This window comes from Phascolarctos cinereus, unplaced genomic scaffold (genome assembly GCF_003287225.1).
Source record: "Phascolarctos cinereus isolate Bilbo 61053 unplaced genomic scaffold, phaCin_HiC Scaffold_3;HRSCAF=262, whole genome shotgun sequence".
Lineage (NCBI taxonomy): Eukaryota > Metazoa > Chordata > Mammalia > Diprotodontia > Phascolarctidae > Phascolarctos > Phascolarctos cinereus.
This window is the reverse complement of record NW_027555736.1, coordinates 57,134,676-57,149,752: the sequence shown is the minus strand read 5'-3', so window position 1 is coordinate 57,149,752 and position 15,077 is coordinate 57,134,676. Positions and strand designations below refer to the sequence as shown.

At 42.3% G+C, this 15,077-nt stretch overlaps 1 protein-coding gene across 1 annotated transcript in view; it reads left to right on the top strand.

The window, feature by feature from the left end:
* Positions 1-15,077, top strand: part of POLR3A (RNA polymerase III subunit A) — a 55,658-nt gene that overhangs the window by 28,448 nt on the left and 12,133 nt on the right. The window contains exons 18-26 of the mRNA XM_021006087.2: positions 394-512; positions 1,511-1,648; positions 2,859-3,029; positions 3,450-3,563; positions 7,065-7,151; positions 7,240-7,322; positions 11,493-11,663; positions 12,576-12,669; positions 12,844-12,936. Of these exons, the coding sequence (XP_020861746.1) occupies positions 394-512; positions 1,511-1,648; positions 2,859-3,029; positions 3,450-3,563; positions 7,065-7,151; positions 7,240-7,322; positions 11,493-11,663; positions 12,576-12,669; positions 12,844-12,936 (1,070 nt within the window). The remainder of the gene's footprint in view (positions 1-393; positions 513-1,510; positions 1,649-2,858; positions 3,030-3,449; positions 3,564-7,064; positions 7,152-7,239; positions 7,323-11,492; positions 11,664-12,575; positions 12,670-12,843; positions 12,937-15,077) is intronic.

The following is a 15,077-nucleotide window of genomic DNA, read 5'->3' as shown; positions in this document are numbered from 1 at the left end:
CTTCCCTTTGCTTCAGTTCATACAGTTCTTCCCAGGTTTCTCTGAAACCATCCCCTTCATCATTTTTAGCATGACAGGATTCCATCACAATTATATACCGTGCCCCATTCCCCTCTCTGTTTCCAGTTTTTTGCCACCACAAAAAGAGCTGCTGTGAATATTTTTCTAGTGAGTCATTTTTCCTTTTCTTTGATTTTTTTTTTTTAGTATAAGATCAAGTAGCAGTATCACTAGGTTAAAGGTCATGCGCCATTTGATAGCTTTTTGGGCACAGTGCCAAATCTGCAGGCGTCTCTTCACACTGACTTTAGTGTTTTTCAAAAATAGTTAAAATATCTTTTGTTGTCAGAGCCTATCTAGCTTCCGTGTTGTATTCCTGATCTGCTTTTCTAGGTTCTTTCATTAATATATCCCAGATGATTGCTTGTGTGGGGCAGCAAGCTATCAGTGGCTCTCGAGTGCCGGATGGTTTTGAGAACAGATCCTTACCTCACTTTGAGAAGCACTCAAAGGTAAGCATGATGCGAGCAGGTGAGATTCACGAAAACCCATCAGGAACCTAGATCGATGTCTGTGAAATTCAAGGTGACATGGTTTCAGTATGGTATTAGTGAATAGTTTTTTGAAGGTGTTTGCTATTTGACCCATAACTAGACACGTAGGTGAGGACCTGTTAGAGTTGGTCACACAAAACTTAGCTGCATTCCTCTGGGTATCACAGCTTTTCTGTAGAAGAAAAAATGACTCGGCCCAAATCTGAGTAATTAAACTGAAGTTGCCTTAGGTCTAATGAAACGTACATATTATAAATACCATCAGTGTTTGTGCTTGGGTTTTTTTCAAGTGCTCAGATGTAAGTGTTAGGACTGAAAGAATCACCCACAGAAATTGGAGCTGCTGAGCTCCCAGTGTTCCTCAGCTCAACGTTGAGTAGTTCCTTTGATGCTTTAAAAGACGCTTAGGTGACCATTGATCTAGTGACCTTCACAGCTGTATGCTCACTGCTGTGTGACATGCACCTTAGCATTGTTCATTCTAACCAGGTCCTGGCAAGATTATTTCATCTTTAAGGAAGAAGTATGAATAAAACCTGTGGCTTAGGGATCAGTAGGCAATGTATGTGTTGTCTTGAATCCTCATTATGTCAGGGGAGGGGGCGTGGATATACATTTTGGATATGTTTTACAATTATGAGCCTTGGAAAGAGAGGTTGGAATGTTAGTAACTGAGTGTGGCTGAGAATCAGGGGACCCGAGTTCTAGACTCGGATCTGCCCCTTATTGTAGGACATTGGGTAAGTCAGTGTACTTATGAGCCTCAGCTCCCCCATCTATAACATGAGGGGTTTCCTAGGAATTTGAGCTGGAATGGACCTTGCAGACCATGTGTTCTATCCAGGACTGATGACAAATCAGGCCCTTTCCCCATCACTTGGATGGGAAGAGACCTATTGAAGGTCTCTTCCAACTCTAAAATTCTGCATTTTTCTTTATTTTTCTCTTCTTTGTAGCTTCCAGCTGCCAAAGGTTTTGTTGCTAATAGCTTTTATTCTGGTTTGACACCAACGGAGTTTTTCTTCCATACGATGGCTGGCAGGGAAGGACTGGTTGACACGGCTGTCAAGACGGCTGAGACAGGGTATATGCAGGTAACTGGAGGAAGGGCAGACCCCTCGTGCATTTACATATTGTATGCGTGCACTTTCATTTATCTAGTCTTGGCTTAAAAAGAAAATCTGTTAGCAAAGTGGCTATTCTGATTCCAGCTCCTTTGTTCAGACTGATCCAATCAGGCACTATGCAGACACCCTGGGCAGAGCAGGGGCCTGATGGTAGAGACGGCACCTGGCCAGCCGCAGGCAGGTCCTTCCCCTCTCAGGCCACCCTCCGCACAGCAATTAGATGAGCAAATTGGGCCGTAGGCTCTTTGGGCCCCCTCCAGAATGCATACTGTTCCAGAGTGACAGACTTGTCAAGGGAGCACTAGAGAGCTGTGCAGGCCAGGCTGTGTATGCTCACAAACCAGACAGCTGACACCAGCTCATATAAGTCTTCCCATATGTGGATCACATTCCCTGTTTCTTACAGCACAGTCATACTCTGTTGCGTGGCCATGCCGTTAAAAATCATTTTGTAACAAGAAATTGTTTTTTTTGATGTAAGTCACATTTGACAGCTCTGAGGGGCTATGAAGTGCGTTTATCACTGTTGCCTTAATATGTTTTTGGTTTTTTATCTTTATCTTTTTCGTGTGGAAAAGATAAATTTCCCAGAGCAGTGTGTCAGTGTACAACATCTGGTGCGAGGTATATTTTTTATTCTGAAGTTTCCTGGAAAGAGTTGCTGCATACTGGTCCAAATACAATGCTATCCCTGCTCTCCTTTTCTCTGTGTCCCTAAGAAGGGACAGGAGGAAGTGCAAGCCCCTCTTGCATGTAGGAGTCCTCAGTCGTGCATATAGGAGCCTACAGGAAGTCTGGCTCAAATTTCTTTTAATTGCAAAGCTGTTGCACTAATGTAAACCCTAGGAAAATGAAGACAACGTTAAAGCTGACTCCGAGCACTAAATTTAAATAGTATGCGTTTTGAAGTGTGTCGTCACCATACATCTTTGCAAATACAGAGAGCGCTGTAGGTTGTGGCATATTTGAAATCCCAACAGATCGTCATGAGAACTTTTTTTTTTATTTGCTCTAATTTAGGGAGGTTAGGGAATGTTTTTGATGGATTTGACTAGGACAGCCTGTTTATCTTGTGAATGGTTATGTGTTTGGAATTGAAGTTTGAATAAATTCGCTTTATGAACACACATTCCTTTTACAGCAGCCCTGATTTGTTTCTTCTTCATCCTTTCCTTAGAGAAGGCTTGTGAAATCTCTTGAAGATCTCTGCTCACAATATGACCTTACTGTCCGAAGCTCAACTGGTGATATTATCCAATTTATTTATGGTGGTGACGGCTTGGATCCTGCAGCCATGGAGGGAAAAGATGAGCCCTTGGAGTTCAAAAGAGTGCTTGATAACATCAAAGTAAGATTTAACACATGTCCTGGATTGGGAGCTGGGGTTAAAGCAAGAGTGCAGCTTTAACATGCAGGTGCCTACTTACAGCAGACAGGAGCTGGGGGAAGACCTTAACCTTGTTCTTTTTCCTTTGACAGTTTTCTGTCACCTTCTGGAGCATGAGTTTAGATTTTGTGAAAACCAGAAAATTTTCAATTCAGCTCTTGCTGAACCATGGACAGTTTATAGAAAGTCAATAGCCAAAAGATAGTCCTATTTTCTGTTTTATGTGTGTTTAGGATTAGGGAAATAGCTGGTTTAATTAAACAAAATGATGGGTTACTAAACTTTTAGATCTGTGTATGCTGGTTGCCTGGTTTTCTTGTTTCTTCATGAGCTTTTCTCTCATTTAATGCTACTCCTATTTTCTTCCATTTTAATATTGAGGCAGTCTTCCCATGCCAGAGTGAACCAGCCCTCAGTAAAAACGAATTGGTGCTAACGACTGAATCGATCATGAAGAGAAATGAGTTCCTCTGCTGCCAGGACAGCTTTCTTCAGGTAAATGCAGTTTTGGATGCTTGTGGTTTCCCCAAACTTGATTGTCAGTCAGAAATGTTTTGGTTGAGAGCTAACTAATCAGTAGATTTTGTAGTATTTTTTTTTAGTATAATGTTCATTGGTTAAATATTCATGAATGTGTTTTTTACCTGGGCAGAGTTTTTTAATCCAACATGAATTATTGATCTCTTGCCTTTTTTATGTATGCCTTTCACTTGAGCTGTAGATGGATGGTCTTGCATTATTTCATTTACTAAATGGAGAAAAATGCGGCAAGGAAAATAAATGATTTTTTAAAAACCTTAAATCTTCCCCTCTGCTTTTCTTATTTTTCCCTTTTAGTGATTCTGCATCCAAAAGAATTTGTAGGAGCAACTAGGTGGTGCAGTGGATCAAGCTGTGTCCTTGGAATCAGAAGGACCCGAGTTCAAATCCAGTCTCAGACACTTGACACTTACTTAGCTGTGTGGCCTTGGGCAAGTCACTTAACCCTGATGGCTTCACCAAGAAGCAAAAAAACAAAACAGAAGAATTTGTAGGCCGCTCCTTATGGGATAGCTATCTTTATGACAGTGTTATGGATCCGTAACATTGGGTAGCCTCATTTTTCCAGGTCCCACCTATGCACAGGGAGATGTTATTTGAGGTGCCCTCTGAGCTGTCCAAAATGAGGAAAGGCTGAATTTCATTGACCTGCCCTCATCACCTCCTTCTATTCTTATTACATGGATAATATGCTTCAGGGCATAAGATAACAAGGATCTTCTTGTAAAGAACTTTTCTTCTTACCTCACATGCAGGTTAAATAACATGGAATCAGCAGGCAAGTTGGTGTCCAAAATATAGAGATAAGTAGCTTTAAAAAAATCACACTTCTCTATAAATTAAGAATGCACACAGAGAGGCAAATCTTAACAGGCAGTGTTTTGGTTAAGACCACACTCTCCTTTTGATTTCATTGATGAATTGTAGGGTAGAGAGAGAAAGGAGGCACATGTGAACTCTTATGGCTTGTAAAACCAGGAGCATTTCCTAGCCTTCTTCCAGTGGATCTAGTTCAGACTTGCAAACTATAGTTACTCTCTCATCTATTTACTTTTTTGTATTTGTCCTTGAAGACATTAACCCAGACAGGTTATAAAGCACAAGTGAGCTAATGCTATTAGCATGCTTGTGCGCATAACTATATTAACTTGGGAGCTACGATTATTTATAAGAATTTGAGATTTACTTGATTTCTCTATTGTTTTTTGTGCTTTGGTTTCTGGGAAATTTGACTTACTTGTCTCGCCCTTTCTTCTTGTTTGCCTTTTCATTTTTGGAAAGGGTAGGTGAGGTTATCTGTTAAAAGATAAGGTTGAGTTCATTATTTCCAAGACTTCCTGCTTAGGCCAATCCTTCCCCACTTGATGAGGAATCTACTCCAGTCCTGTCCAGTGTTACTGGTGCTCCTGCAATAGTGTGGTCAGCAGCCTTGAGCACGGCAGAGCTGCGGGCTGGAGGTGTGGACCTAGTGACAATTGCACCTGTGCTGGTGGTGGTTTATCTGGCCAGGCTGGTCTCCTCCAGTAGACTCCAAGTCGTGTAGCTGGTTTAGCCACCCCAACTAGCATATGTCTGGTTTCATTGCATGTATGCCAGACCCCTTTCCTCTAGAGGAATTTGCTCCTGGTAACTTGTCCACACAGAGAGCCACTGAAAGACTTTCTGTTGTCAAAGCCCTGCATGTTGAAAGTGCAGCAGCTGTGCTCTGGTTCTTTATGGGTGAAATAACACGTGCCCCGTTTTACCTTACCTCTTGTTTCCAACCCCACCCCACACCCAAAAGGTAGAGTAACCTGGGTACGCAGCTTTCATTTAGAACCTAGACAGCCTTTCAGGAAACTGATGTGTAAAAGGCCTGTCCTATCCCATAAGGAGACTTGGCACAATGACCACACCCCAGGGGGAGGTGCACGTGAAAAGTCATCAGTACCAAAGTTTCCTGATGACATCACTGGGGGAAAAGCTTGTTGAATGCAAAGAGAAGCCAGTTGTTTAACTTTTCCCAATTTGTATTCCAGTTAGAATAATTAAGCCTAGTCCAAAAATAAGAGCTTACTTTTTTTTGTCCTTCTGAAATTTTATTCTGTGAGATTTTGGGGGGTGGGGCTAGGCAATGAGGTTAAGTGACTTGCCCAAGGTCACACAGCTAGTAAATGTCAAGTGTCTGAGGTCGGATTTGAACTCAGGTCCTCCTGACACCAGGGCTGGTGCTCTATCCATTGCGCCACCTAGCTGCCCTGAAATTTTATTCTGATTAGCAAATATACTAATTTTAAAGATGTTTGCTTTAATTTTGATTAATAGGAGCCTTTCTGCAGTTCTAAGTTGTTTGTGGAGTTGAGTGTTGTGTGGGGTTCAAAGAAAATAGTGCCTTTCTGAAAGGCAGAGCCCCACTTTATGCATTACAACCCTACAAAGGAAGTTGCTATAAGGCTGTCTTTGGGTTTGTGATATTTAAATTGATTTTTAATAAAGCAAGCCCCCTAATGATGAGTGCAGGAGGTAATAACCATCATAGATATCCATGTGAAATTACTTTTTTTTTTCCATCTTAAAAGATACATTTGAATGTGAAACAGAGTTAACAGGACAAATAGTTTAGTTAGTTCCTCTGTGCAGCTAAATTTTGGCCCTAATGAGCCTGGCCTGTGGGCTTTCCTAGCAGAAAAGAACCCTAACCCGAACCTTCTTTCTCCTAGGGCAGATTTCCAAACTATCTGAAAAATGACACTTCTTATGTTTTATAGAACTTCATTTGTATGCTCAGTATCGTACTTCTCAAGGGGCAGAGGAAGAGCAGAAAGCAAAGAGAGAATTTGGAACTCAAAAACTTTTGAAATAAATGTTTAAACATTTTAATGTAATTGGGAAATAACAAAATGTTATACATATATATATATACACATATATATATATGTGTATGTATATATATATATATATATATATATATATATATATATATATATATATAAATTTTTTAGAAAGAAGAATGGCATTTCTAGCAGCCTAGCCAGAGTGGTTTCTACTGTCATGATATGGAAGAAGTCACAGCTCCTCAGTCCCCTTGTAGTTTGCACACTGATGAGGCTTTCCACGCTGAGATCATTTGGTTCTCAATTGCTGAACCTGTCTGTGTAGCCCTTCTGCCTTGATGGCACCTGCCAGAGCTATTGCTCCATTAGTGTAACTCCTGAGACCCCAAGATCCCCTCTGCATGACAGAAAACATCCTGGAGAAGGATGAAAGTAGGGGTGGCCCCTCATACTTAGGTGTCTCCCTTCAGAAGTAGTTTTGGAAACCACTTTGTAGTAAAAATGGTATCTCATATCGCGTCTTTTATTAAATTTGTAACTACATAGCGTACATCAGAGTGAAACTGAAATTGGAGTTTACCAGATTAGTAGAAAACACGTTATTGACATGTGTTATTCACACCATTTTATTCTGATTTTTCAGGAAATAAAAAAATTTATCAAAGTTGTTTCAGAGAAGATCAAGAAAACCAGAGATAAATATGGCATCAACGACAATGGAACGACAGAGGTAACGTCCTGTCAGGACAGCTCACTGAATCATTTTTCCGGTGTGTTGCTGCTATTTCAGATTCTCCTTTCGATTTGTATTCTTTCAGCCACGTGTGTTGTACCAGCTGGATCGGATCACTCCCACCCAGATAGAAAAGTTCCTTGAGACCTGCAGGGACAAGTACATGAGGTGGGCCGATGGGCGCTGTCATGAGATTAGAGAGAATTCAATTCGTTTAGAAGCTTCTTCATGCCCAGTGATAAGGTTTTTCTTGCCAATATGAAATTCTTTGTCACTGCTGATCCACATAGTTTCAGAGTTGGAAGAAGGCCCTCACTTGGGGGGCATTTAGTCCAGCCTTGTGCTTGGCTGAGAAGTATCTCCAGCAAGATTTTAATGTGTTGTTGTATTAATAAAAAAAGAAATATGCAAACATATATATACATACATATATATCTGCAGTCCACAGTGGTCCCTAGGTACAGGGTAGCAGCCCCTGTTTCTAGCTGAGCTTTACATCCGTGGCCTAGATGATGATCCAGCCAAAGGTAGGAGGAGAGCAAGAAGAGAGGAGTGTCCTGAAAACCCAGGGAGAAAGGAGTGTGGAGGTCAAGAGGTCAGTCAGCAGTGTCCAGTGCAACAGAGAGAGTGAGAAGGATGAGGACTGAGAAAAGACCACCACCTTTGGCAGTTAAGACAGGACTGGTAACTTCACACATTAAAACTGTTGAGCCCCCGGTTAAAGACAGACTCCTCTCCCCAGGCAGCCCATTGCACTGCTGTGCAGCTGAAATTCTTGGGAAGCTTGTCCTTACACGAAGCCGAGTCAGTCAGCCCCCAGGACCCCGCAACACTGCTCAGAGTTCTGCCCTCTGGAACAAAGAACAAATGGTCTGAGCCCTCAACGTGACAGCCTTTTGAAGTATTTGAAGATGGCTCTCGTGTGTGCACCACCACCACCCCTTCCCCCCCCCTTTTCCAAGGTCAACCTCCCTTCCCTCCCACCCCCTCCCCCCATGTTCTTCATCCAGTTAAGCTCCTCACAGCCTGGTCCTTACTGTGTTCTAATTATCTTTCATCCTTTTCCCCTCCGCATGTGCTATAACCTGGCAGTATGGGCCTTCTGGCTCTCCCCCAGGCAGTGCCATCTCCTGGCTCCTGGCATCCTAAAGTCTGAATGCTTGCCCGTCTACTCTCCAACTCTTTGAATCTCTGGCTTCCTTTAAGACTCAGCCACTTCTCTTCCCTGTCCCCTCCCATCCAGACATTTCTCTTGAATCGTCTGATTTGTATATGTTGTCTCCCTCATTAATATGTCATCTTTTTTTTTTTTAATATCCCCAACACTCAGCACAGTGCCTGGCACCTAGTGAACACATAATAATGAGCACTTTGCTGATTGATCAGTTGCCAGATATGGTATAATATCAACATTCCTTTCACCAGCCTGATGAGCTTCCTCTGGATGCCCTTTAGCTCAGCATTGCCATTCCTCAAAAGTGGCAACCAGAACTGAACATGATGCCGCAGAGGGGGCTGGCTTCCACTCATCACTCCTGCGAATCTGCCCTCTCTGAGTTACTAGTCCTGCCTTAACTGCCAAATTAAGACAAAATTTAAGGCAAATCATCTCGTTCCTCACCCTTCTCACTCTCTCTGTTGCATTGAACGCTGCTGACCACCCTTTCAGCCCCCATGTTCTTTCCCCTCTGGGTTTTCAGGACACTCCTCTCTTCTGATTCCCCTCCTGTTTTTGGCTGGATCACCATGTAGGCCAGGGATGTCAAGCTGAGCTAGAAACAGAGGCTGCTACCCTGTATCGAGGGACTTGGAAAATTATACGTGTTTATGTATTTCTTTTTTTAAAAAATAGATCAACACATTAAAATCAGAAGGTACTGTATTTTAATCTGGCTCAGCCTGCATATTTGACGCCTCTGTTCTATACCATACCTCCTAACTGCAGCTGTTCCCCCTCCCCCGCTGTTTTTCTGTTTAGCTTTTAAATTCCTATACAGCATGGCCCCTACCTATATTCCAGCCTCTTTGAACGTTTACACCCCTGCCTTGGCCGTCCCCTCTGTGTGGACTTCATTCCCTCCTTACCTCTCCCTCTCTTCCTGTAAGATGTAGCTCAGACACCCTCCCAAACCATTGGGAACTTAACCACTTTTCATGTATTTGTATTTCATATTTATATGGTATGGTTTTATATGTACTAGTCACCTCTATTAGAATGTGAAAGTAGGGATAGTTTTCATTCTTTATGTTCATATCACCGGGCCCTAACACAGTGCCTGTCATGATAAGTGTTTGCTAAATGCATACTGATGGATTGATTGATTGAGCAGAGTAGAGTACAATGAAACAGAGTCACCTCACTCATTCTGGACACTTGTGCCCTTAAGTCACATTAGGTTTTTTGATTGCTGTAAAATACTGTTGATTTGCATCTAGTTCTAAGCCCGCAAAACCCACAAGATCTTTTTTATTTCCAGTTGAGCTATCTAACCATTGCCTATCCCATTTTGTACTTATGAAATTAATTATTTGAACCCAATCATAGTACTTAAAAGTTTTCTCTATTAAATTTCATATTATTAGATTGAGCACTTCATCCTTACTTGCCAGAGTCTTTTTAAATTCTGACACTGTTGTCCAATAACTTAATCATAATCTTGGGGCTTCATTAGGCTTCTCCATAGGTTGGATATTTAGAGATGAAAGATATATAATTCATATCTTTTATGGAATAGATTAATTAATTGGTGTACACAGGCAATATGTATGATGTACTGAAACAATATATCGATATAAATTATTTAAAAATCAAGGCTATTTTATATGTGCAAAAATGTTTATTTCACAACTTTTTGTAATCTATGTGAAACTTAAGGAGGTGTCCGTCAACTGAGAAATAACTGAATGCATTATGATATATGAATGTAATGGAATACTATTGTGCTATAAGAAATTAAGAAAGATATGGTTTTGGAGAAACCTTGGAAGCTCCATACGAACTGATGCAGAATAAAGTGAGAAGAACCAGAAGAATAATTTATACATTAACAATAATATTGTAAAGGCAAACAACTTTGTAAGACTTAAGAACTCTGATTCTTAGGACTAACCACAGTTTCAGAGGATCAGTGGCAAGGCATGATACTTGCCTCCTAACAGAAAGGAGATGGACTCAAGGTGCAGAAAGAGATAAATGTTTTTGGACCTGCCCAACATGAGAATTTGTCTTATTTGCCTGTGCATATTTGTTTTGAGGGGTGGTTTTTTTTCCTTTTTTTTTCCCAGTGGTGAGAGAGAACGAAAGTAAATGATTATAAATTGAAATTTTAAGGAATAAACATCAAGTTATCTGAATGTTAGTGTCATTTGATTGGGTCTCTTTAAAATGTTTTTTTTATTCATTATTTTAAACATCACAGTCATTTTCTAATATACCATTCCCTCCCCATGTCAAACTACCTTTGCATCCCCCCCAAAAAAAGTTAAAACTGACCAAGAAAGTTATCATGTCTAATAACACATATATCATTCTGTACCTGTAAACTTCCCTGTCTCTACTGAGAGGATGGAAATATATTTCATTATCTTTTCTCTGCAGCCAAGAGTAGTCCCTGTATTTCCTCCGAATTCAGCTGCATTTTCTGGTTGTTTTCATTTGTATCATTATAGTCGTGGTGTATATCATTCTCCTGGTTCAGATTTCTTCAACTTGTATCAGTTCATACATATCTTTCCCTTTTTTTTTGTCATACTGCCTCATGTCTGCCATTTTCTGTGGCGTTAAGAGTATTTTATGATTTCCTTTAATTCCTTTACCACAATTTGTTCACCCATTCCCCAGGGAATAGGTAGGTAGGTAGATATGTGCCTACCTTTTTTGTGGTTTCGTGGTTCTTTTCCACATTAAGAAGACAGAGGTATATCTGACTCATGCTGTACTCACAAGAAACTTTCCCAAAATGATTTGTCATCAGTGGATGTTTTTACACAGGAATCTATTCCCATAGAGCCTCATGACCCAGGTTCATATGTGAACCTACCTTTCACTTGGTACAGATTGTGTATCTGATTTAGTCTCAGGACCAGTGTAAGAAAGATGCCATCCCAGTGGGTTGTTCCTTTATTCCAGTATCTCTTCACATGATAGGTCTATGTATGTATGTCCAGCATCATCCTCTATTGCAGGCGCACCTGGCCCAGTGCCATCTCCTTCCTGACGCTTCGATACAAATCTGAGCATCCATCGAATATAGCAGAGCCTCCCTCCCAGGAGGCATTTGAGCTGCCTGTTCTTTTCTTGAATGGCATTTCACTTTTTGAATTACCTCTTTTCCACAGGGCACAGATGGAGCCTGGTTCTGCAGTGGGTGCACTTTGTGCTCAGAGCATCGGTGAGCCTGGCACACAGATGACACTGAAGACCTTCCACTTTGCAGGTGTGGCTTCCATGAACATCACTCTGGGTGTGCCCCGCATCAAAGAAATCATCAATGCCTCCAAAGCCATCAGGTGCCACACTTGCTTTTATTCTTCACACACATACAGTCTTATTCAGCTGGAGATTATAAATTCATGTGTCCTCATCCCTGGTTTTCATAAAACCACACACACATAAGAAACCAGGGGAATGTGAATAAATGACATCTTTGGAGGGGACATCACCACCTTTCCTGGTCTATCAGGGAACTGCTGGACCCCCTACCCTCTAAAGGGAGCACCGGGGAGTGACCACACCTCACATGGGCCTTGCAGACACACCAAGCTTCCCAGTATGTGTCTTCTGGCTTGTACACAGCAGAGTCCAGGCTGTCACTCTCACTCATGGCTCTCGCACTTTCTTGGTCTGCGAGTAGGCCTGTCTTCTAATCCCTCCTCGGATGCCTGCCAGCTATGTGACCTTGGGCAAGTCATTGAACCTCATGGGCCTCAGTTATTTCATCTGTAAAATAAACACAATCCCTAAGGGCCCTTTAAATCTGTGATCCTATATTCATCTGCCATTTGCCAATGGTGTAAAAATACAGTAGAAAAAAACATGGTAGCCACCCAAGAAGTGCTCCTCAAGGAGCCTCTGTTTCCAGAGTGAGTCTTTTGTTTTCGCTTCGCCTGACGCCTGCTTGGTGAGAAGGGAGCAGTACATACTGGCCCTTGTGCCTTGGAGCAGGGGTTCTCCAAGGTCCTTGGCCGTATGAGAGCTAAGAAAGGATCCCAAAGACAGACAGCTGTATGTCTTCACCACCAGCCCAGCGCAGCTTCTGATGGAGTCCTGCCTGTGCAGTGAAGGAGAGCTCACATCTTTCCAGTTGTCCTTACCTAGTTTGACTTCGGGGGCTTAGGCACTCTCCCTTTAAAATAACAGACATAGAAAACAAAGCCAGCTTGCTCTCAATCATCAAATGGTATTTTTCTGCACTTCTGTAGCACTCCAATTATCACAGCCCAGCTAGACAAGGACGATGACGCCGACTATGCCCGTCTCGTGAAAGGACGAATTGAGAAAACTCTCTTGGGAGAGGTAAGAAGAACTCCTCGTCTGTCGTGCTGGTGCACCTCTGCTGTTAGCAGAGATCCTGGGAGCCACTGCAATTAGTGTTCTCACCCTCACTCACTGCCTTAAGAAGCAGCAAGGACCTTTCGTAGGTAGAGGAATGAAAGGCTGTGCTGACGTTGTGCTCTTTTGATGCTGCAGATTTCTGAGTACATCGAAGAAGTCTTTCTCCCTGATGATTGTTTTATTCTCGTCAAGCTCTCATTGGAACGCATTAGACTTCTGAGACTCGAGGTAGGTCTTTCCTCACAGAGCTCAGAATGGAGTAAGAGGTCCCCTGCCCAGGAAGGACCAGGGATTGTAGGGCAGAGGTCAGGGCCAGGCAGTCCCTCAGGAGGTTCTGTTCACAGCCTACGCTTAAGAAAGTACGAGATCATCATTTCAGGAAGGCACTGGGGGACACCGGCCTGGTGAAAGAGGTGGCCCTGATCTGAGGCAGGGGAAGCAAAGCTCTGTGAGGCCAGGCTGAGGAGGGCATGTGCTCCAGGCCTGGGACGGTCCTTCAGGCACCGAAATAGAGCGTGCAGTCAAGGAATAGGTCACCTTGGCTACAAGGGAGGGTAGGTGAAAGGGAATGAGAAGATAATGTTCTGCACTTGGAATCAAGACACTGAGGCTGAAATCCTGCCTAAGAGACAGCTAAGTGGTATAGTGGATAGATTATAGGAAGGGATAGGAAGACCTGAGTTCAGATCTACCCCTGAGGCTAGTGTCCAAACACTTAATATCTGTGCGACCCTGGGCAAGTCACTAAACCTCAGTTTGCCTCAGTTTCCTAAAGTGTAAAAGGGGATATTAACACAACCTCCCAGGGTTGGTGTAAGGATCAAATGAAATATCTGTAAAGCACTGAGCACAGTGGCAGGCACATGGCAGACACCTAATAAATCCTTGTTTCCTCCCTCCCTCTTCTTTCTCTCTCCCTCTCTTCGCTCTCTCAGACTTTCTAATCATGTGTCCCAGGGTAAGTCAGAGCCTCAGCTTCCTCATCTGTAAAATAGAGATTATAATCCTTAGACTGCCTGCCTCCCACTACATAGCTGTGAGCTCTTTACTTTCTTAGGTTAACTTTTATTTTAGCTTCAAACCTGTTCGAGATAAATCATAATGAAAACTAATTTGGTCCGGATGAATCAGAAGACAGGTTCGATCAACAGGACATATTCCAAAACTTAGAGACATCTTGTCTTTGCTTCTGATGAAATGGATTTTAAACTTTCCCATTCTCTAATTCTAAAAATATGCAGTAGTCCTGAAAGTGGTAAATTGATGTTGCTGGTGGTGGTGATAGGGAAATTTTCAGAGATTCCCTGCTGCAGGCCTCTCTCTGCCAGACCTATGTCTCCTTGCAGGTGCCTTCCATTTCTCACCATCACCTGGTTGCAGTCCTTCTCGTTTTAATCCGTTGGCCTTTGGGTCACTCTCTCGCCTTTCTCAAGGAGTTCATTTCATGGTTCATAGTCTTCTCACTTAGCTCAGCCCCTGCCTCAGTACTTGGGCTGTGAATATACGTGTTGATATCCTTCCAAATACCTTATGCCCCTGGTGACCTGCACTTCACTCTTAACTCATTCACCCACAGGAGTGGTCATAGCTTCTGTCTTGCCTTTACCACAAATTTTTGCTCTGCCATAATTTTGAGCGCTGAAATTCACTTCTGTGATTTATCTCATAAAATCATAGCTAGAAAAGGGACCTTACAGGTTATCGGCTCTGACACAAAATGGAGATTTTACAGTGAAGAAACTTAGAGGTTGTGACTACCCTAAGGTCACACAGCTCATAAGTGTCAAGGGAGGAATGCAAACCCAGTGCCAGGGTTCTTCTCGGTGTACCACTTGACCATCCCATTTGGGGAGAACATTTGATATTTTAATGTTAACCGTATTTTTTCTTAACAATATTAAATTATGTGGGAAAGTATTTACTTACCAAAAACAGTTCTTTATCAGAATATTATATCATTTACTCTCTCCTTCTGCCTCATTCCATCCTCCTAAACCTGATTCTCCTTGCTGAAGCCTCAGTTTCTCCATCTCCTCCTGGTCTTCCAGTCTTTTTCTTCTGCTCTGCTCAAGCCTGTTTCCTTTTTTCACTGTTTTGACTCGAGAGTTTTCCAGATCAGCTTCATACCCTGTTTGCCAGTCCTCAGTGGAGCAAGTCACATCACCCTGCTGATATTACAAATTCATATTATCCAATTTCAAATGAGCCCTCACTGCCATGTGGGAAACTTTTGTTTTTCATTGATTAACTCTGTGCCCTCCCTCAGCAACTGTTCCACACCTTTTTTCTTCTGAACCTCCCAATACCTCCCTTCCCCTTTCTCTCTCAGAAGATCTGCTTCACTGAGAAAAAAAAAAAGAGTCTCTTGC